Source organism: Trypanosoma rangeli (assembly GCF_003719475.1).
Source record: "Trypanosoma rangeli strain AM80 chromosome Unknown Tra_15.4_contig_00613, whole genome shotgun sequence".
In the NCBI taxonomy this organism is placed as follows: Eukaryota; Euglenozoa; class Kinetoplastea; order Trypanosomatida; family Trypanosomatidae; genus Trypanosoma; species Trypanosoma rangeli.
In genome coordinates, this window is record NW_021706355.1 from 1,073 (window position 1) to 6,905 (window position 5,833).

Sequence of the window (5,833 nt, forward strand, 5' to 3'; positions counted from 1 at the left end):
TTGCGCGCGGAGACCGAGAGGCTGCTGTTGGAAGCCCGCAGTGCCGATGAGGAGAGGAGGAAGGCCCTCGCGGAGAAGGTGAAGGCTGAGAAGGAAGAAGGCTCCAAGTGGGTGGAGCAGGAGCGGGAGCGGCGGGCAAAGGAGGCCGAGGAGGTGAAACGGCAGGCGGAGGAGGAGCTTCGGGCCCTGCAGAAGGAGCGCGAGGAGGAGGAGCGGCGGCGGGCAGAAACTTGCCAAGCGGAGTCGTGAGGAGTCGAGGGCACGCAGGGAGGAAGCGATGAGGAACTTGATGGATGAGCGTCGAAGGGCAGCCGCGGAGTTGTGGGAATAAATGTTTTTTTTTATTTTATTTTTGTTTTCGTTTTATTGAGTTTGAGTGATAGTTCGTTTTTTTTTTTTTTTTGTAGCTACATACATACATACATATATATGTATGTGTGTATGTATATATATATAAATATGTAATGTTGGTGGGCAAGCCGCTTTTGTAGGACGTTGACGGGTATGCTGAGACTTTCGCGTGAGTATGACGCAGAACTGGCGTATATGTATTTGTGTGTGCGGGCGGTCGGACGTTTTGTTTGTAATGCCTGCCGCGTAGTATTTGCAGCGTGTCCGTGGCGCAGTAGGAGGTGGTTACCGAGATGTATTTGTTGGATTGGCTTGGTTTTGTTGTTGATTTATGTCTTGTTTCTCTTGCGTGTGCCTTTATGGTGACGCGTATCTTCGATGTATGTTGGTTTGTCCGAATGTTTTTTGTTTTGTTTTTGGTGGTTTGATATAACGACTTGGGTGAGGCTCGTTTGTTTCGTGTGTGTGCGTGCCACCCCCGTTTTTCGTTTGAGTTTGCAATGACCGGGCACGGGCAGTGTACCTTCTCCGTTTTTCTGATTTTCTTGCTGCATGTCTGGGTGTAGAGAAGCAGGTGTCGTTGTGTTTGATGTCTTCGGGCGCGGAGAGGCCGTCTGTGCTGCTGTTCGTGTACGGCACGCTTCAGCGCGGGGAGAACAACTACGCGTGGTGGCTGGCAGACTCCGATCACGCGTGTTTTATCGCTACAGCGCGGACCCGGCAGCGGTACCCGCTCTTTGTCAATCTGCTGCCTGACTTTGGCGGGTGCTCGCCTTGCCTGCTCGACATGCCCATGAAGGACGACGACAGCGACGCGGTAAACGATGACGGTAGCGGGATGACGCCTCATTTTGTGGAGGGGGAGTTGTTTTTGGTGACGCCGGCCCTGAAGCGCTGCCTGGACGTCCTGGAGGACGTGGCCGACGGCGTGTACGCCACCAGTGAGGTCGACGTGGCGTTGTTGGACAACGTGCAGGTGGCTGCGAAGGCACTTTGCATTGGTGACGGGGAGACGGTGAAGGCGCTCGTGTACTTCCGTAAGAAGAACTACCCGCCTGACTGGAACAGCCCCACTCCGGCAAGCAGCACCAGGCTCCTGCGACGGTTTTCCGCGGCGGAGTGCCTGCGTCTGTACGGCGCACGTTTTGCCGGTTTTCCTGCCCACCTGCGTTACGCGGTGGAAATGCGGGACGCCCTTCAAAGGGTGACTGAATGTCCGTTTGACGTGGGGTGTGGGGTGCCTCTGCATCCTAAGCCCATTGTGCTCTTTATCATCGATGGCGTGGGGGACGCCACGTACGCGGAGCTCGGACATCGCACACCGCTGGAGGTGGTGGCTGGTGTGCCCCCACGGAGGGTTGCGGATGAGGCACCGGCGACCCCGCTATGCAACACTGAGCAGTATGTCTCCCCCGGCATTAACGTGGTCGCAAAACACGGGGTGAGTGGGCTAATGGACGTGTTTGAGGCGGGAGTGAGCTGCGGCAGTGACACCGCCCACCTGGCCCTCTTTGGGTACCCGCCGACGCAGTACTACAGGGGACGCGGCGCATACGAGGCTCTTGGGGCGGGTATGGCCTTGGACGATACCGACATCGCCTTCAAGAGCAACTTCTCTGTTCTTGATGTGTCCACTGGGGTTGTCACGCACCGCCGCTGTGATCGCGAGTTCACGCGGGAAGGCCCCTTCCTAAGCAAGTACCTCGACGGGACTGTGATCGCAGGAGATGATTCGGGCCCATTCGAAACAGCGCACACGTTGAAGGTCCAGTACGGCACGGAGCACCGCTGCGGCGTCGCTATCACCGGAAAGGGGCTCTCGTACCGCATCACAGGCACAGACCCTCTGGCAGACAATCGTCCACTGCTGCACTGCAAGCCCACTGTGCCGCTCGAGCACGCGGAGTACAAAGCCGCCCTCTACACGAGTCGCGTGGTGAACGCAGTATCGCGACGAATTACGGAGATGCTTTGCCAACACCCAATCAATGAGGCCCGGAGTAAGGAAGGGAAGAGGGTCGCCAACGTGGTGCTTCTGCGTGGGGCCGCAAGTAAGGGATGGGTACCGCCATTTGCCGTGCGTCATGGTCTCGTTGGCTTTATTGTTGCCCCTACCTGCATCATCAAAGGTTTGGGGATCTGCTGTGGCCTGAAACCGGTGAACGCGGAGGGGGCAACAGGCGATTACCACACAAACGTCAACGCAAAGGTGGACGCGGCACTCCGGGAACTCGGGCTGCTAGATGCCGCGGACAGGGCTACACGGGGGGAAGGAGCAGCCCGTAGCGTGTTTGGTGTCATTCACGTCAAGGGCGTCGACGACTCCGGCCACGACAGGAGTCTTGAGAAGAAGCTTATGATGCTGCAACGATGTGGTGAGGCCCTCCAGCGACTGTGGACTGCCCTGCCAGACGGCAGCACGGTGGCGGTGCTTGCGGATCATTCCACACCCATCTCAATAGGAGATCACAGCTGTGAGCCTGTTCCTGTCTGTGTGTCGACGAAAGGGAGCGGGTTCCACGATGGTGTGGAACATTACAGCGAGGTGGAGAGCAGATATGGGGCACTTGGGCGGTTTCGAGGTGAGGAGCTGCTGGGCGTTGTGAAGCGTGCCCATCACTGGTACCACCACCTTCCACCGCGCGAGAGCCATAACGTTGGGGATAAGTAACGGTAACATACGGTGCGGCGATGAGGAGTACCGTGACAACATGGAACGGAGGTCTTTCCTTTTTTTTTTTTTCTTCTCTCTCTCGCAATGTATGTCTGTTTGTGTTTAAGATGCATACCTGCTTTTGGGCGATGACTTGCTTCACGCCGCGCTTTATCCCCTCGTCTCTGCCTCTTCTCTCTGCCTGGCCCCAGGTATATAGATAAGTACGCACACGTGGAACACTTGTGTGGGGAGGGAGTGAGACGCTGACACAACCTGCGGCACACCACAAGGAAAGAGGGTGTGTGTGGAGGCGGGCTGAAAGCATACGAGTTCCCGCGGCCGCATCATCACGCAGGCGCCGCTGTCGCTCTGCACTTTCTTAGAGAACACCAGAAAACAAACAGACAAACAAAAAGTAGTTGCTTGCCTTGCCTCGCAAAGTGTATATTTTGCGGGCAGCACTCAATCACTCACTCACTCACTCACTTACCAACTCCCTTCCCTTCTGCGATTGTGTGTGTGTTTTTCTCCGTTTACCTCTGGCGGCGTTGATCAATGCGAGCGACAGGCAACACGGCGGCCGACATCAGCGTCTCACTGGCAGAGCAAAGCCGCAGTGCTGACCCCGACGACGATACCTCGCACAGGCGTTCTGGATCTCAGACAACGCTGTGCACGAAGAGTGGGGGTAGTATTGTTCACTGGCTGCGAGAAGTGGATGCCGCGCGGGGAGACAGCACGCCGACGGACATGGAGCAGGAGGAACTTCTCATGTTCTTCAAGGGGCGTTCACAACAGGGGAGCAGACCAATGGCGTCTGGTGGCAGCGCCGCCAATGCGACTACGCAGCAGTGTGGAGGAGAGGAGGAACCTCCATTGATGAGGCCCGCGGTGCGACTGTCACCGCAGGTCACCCCCAGCGCAGGGCGCCACAGCAAACCTAGGTGGGAGGTCTTTTCAAGCGCGCCACGTACTGACAGATCATCGATGCCAGGCGAAACCTCTGCGTCACGGCTAAGCGGTGGTGGGTTTATGATGATGGTGCCGGCAACAGCGGCGATGACCCCCGAAGGCCATTGCGGCTACTCCCCCAGGTTTGGAACACAACAGACACCGTGCTATCACCAGCAATCACCAACACTGTTGCTTGCATCACTTGGGCGTGGCTTTGTGCATCCTGCGGTTAACGGAAACAGCAGCAGCTGCAGCATGCCAGATCTCTCACTTCCGCCTTCACTGAGCACAGGAGGCCATGTGACTTTCTCGGAGATCCCAGCAAAAAGATCAGGCGACCGTGAGCACGGCAGCACCAACGCAGTTCTCTTGGAGCCAGTCTGTGGCGGGAGCGATCACACCACGCCGCCTCGTCAGCGCATCCTTCCAGTGGCTGAGCGCATTAGACAACCGCCCTCCGCTCCTCACCATGACCGACGCTGCCGTGATGTGGGCGCCCAATTTTGCAGCAACGGAGCCCCCCCCCCTCAAAGTGGATCGCTGCAGAAACTGCGACTCAACAACCCGCCGAAGTTGTGCCCTCCCCATGCCGCCAGACTCCATTTACTCTCAACGGGGTGTGAAATCACCACCACCACCACCACCACGACTTCCACGATAAGGGATGTCAAGGGTTCTCCCCAATAGTTGCCGTCGTTGCTGCCTGGGCGCAGCGAGAGGAGATGAGAGTCTTGCAGGCGGAGTGGGCAGCTACACGGAGGATCCGCTGGTGGAAGCATGTGCAGTTGAATCAGCCCCCTTCAAGTGCCTTTTTTTCCTCTTTTTTACTTTTGTTTCTTTTTCGCACTTACTCCCTTCATCTTTTCTTCAATAGAGTGTGTCATTATTTTCAGTTTTAAACTCTTTTTTTTTTCTTGTGTGTTTTCCCTCTCGATTTTTTATTGCGGTATCTTTTCGACGTGTGTTCCCTCCTTCCCTCCCTGAAGTTTTCCTCACTTTACAAAAATACACAAAAGGCAACAACAACAACAATGTTTGACCTCCCTGCGCCGCCGCAGTGAGCTGAGGCGTGTGAGAGATGTTGGAGAGACGGGGAGGTGAGCCTCACTTAGTAATCTCCAACCCGCTCACACGCCGCTGGGCACGTGTTTTTTTTTTTTTTTTTTCGCTTTTTTGTCTCTAATGAGGAAACAACGTCTTTTTTTAGTTTTTATTGTACTTTTTTTTTGCTGCGTCAGTTTGGTGCCCAAAAAAAAAAAAAGAAGAAAGGCGCTTCACTCTTTGGTTTTTGGTATTTTACCGTCTCCAGCGTCTATTTTAGTTTTACCGTGGCTGCCTTTCTTCTGTTATGTATGTGTCTGCATGTATGTATACTCTGCGTGTGTGTGTGCCTATTGTTTCTGCTTGTGTTGCTGCCTCCCCAGGCCCTTTCGCTCCTGCCGTCGTTCCCGCATTACGGCGCATGCGTCTGGGCGCGAGGGGGCAGGAGGCACAAATACGCAGGCACGTGGGCGGACGCTGCCTACCGCGCGTGCGTGCGGCACTGCGCACTGTCTCTGCAGCCATGTTCCGTGCGTTGTGTTGCGCCGACGTCACCGTCAACGCGAACGTGGGGACGGCACACATACGTCCCCACCCACCCACCCACCCACCCACCCACCTAAAGAGAAGACGCTGTTCACACCCAAAATCAAGTCTGTTTTATACCCAGTTTTATTTTCTGCTAAAATGCCGTTCGTGTGTGTCTGTGTGTGTGTGTGTGCCGAATGAATATTTCTCTTCAGCCCCTCTTCTTGTTTTATGTTTATACCGTTGTGCGTCGGCGGTTGGGTACGTACAGGTAGAGCCATATATATATATATATATATATAT

General features: G+C 55.4%; 2 protein-coding genes across 2 annotated transcripts, besides 8 other annotated features; both read left to right on the top strand.

The window, feature by feature from the left end:
* The first annotated feature begins 334 nt into the window (after nt 1–334).
* Nucleotides 335–403: a microsatellite.
* Nucleotides 404–408: 5 nt separating this feature from the next.
* Nucleotides 409–464: a microsatellite.
* Nucleotides 465–645: 181 nt separating this feature from the next.
* Nucleotides 646–693: a microsatellite.
* Nucleotides 694–940: 247 nt separating this feature from the next.
* Nucleotides 941–3,022, top strand: TraAM80_09554 (2,3-bisphosphoglycerate-independent phosphoglycerate mutase-like; the record flags this gene model as incomplete). Its single annotated transcript, XM_029386231.1, has 1 exon — nt 941–3,022. One exon carries the CDS (start codon nt 941–943, stop codon nt 3,020–3,022), a length of 2,082 nt encoding a protein of 693 aa, XP_029233931.1.
* A 444-nt stretch (nt 3,023–3,466) lies between these two features.
* Nucleotides 3,467–3,506: a microsatellite.
* Nucleotides 3,507–3,562: 56 nt separating this feature from the next.
* TraAM80_09555 (uncharacterized protein) lies at nt 3,563–4,648 on the top strand (the record flags this gene model as incomplete). The annotated part of the gene is made up of 1 exon (XM_029386232.1): nt 3,563–4,648. The coding sequence occupies one exon, from the start codon at nt 3,563–3,565 to the stop codon at nt 4,646–4,648; it is 1,086 nt and encodes a 361-aa protein (XP_029233932.1).
* A 461-nt stretch (nt 4,649–5,109) lies between these two features.
* Nucleotides 5,110–5,136: a microsatellite.
* A 456-nt stretch (nt 5,137–5,592) lies between these two features.
* Nucleotides 5,593–5,622: a microsatellite.
* Nucleotides 5,623–5,698: 76 nt separating this feature from the next.
* Nucleotides 5,699–5,723: a microsatellite.
* An 86-nt stretch (nt 5,724–5,809) lies between these two features.
* Nucleotides 5,810–5,833: a microsatellite.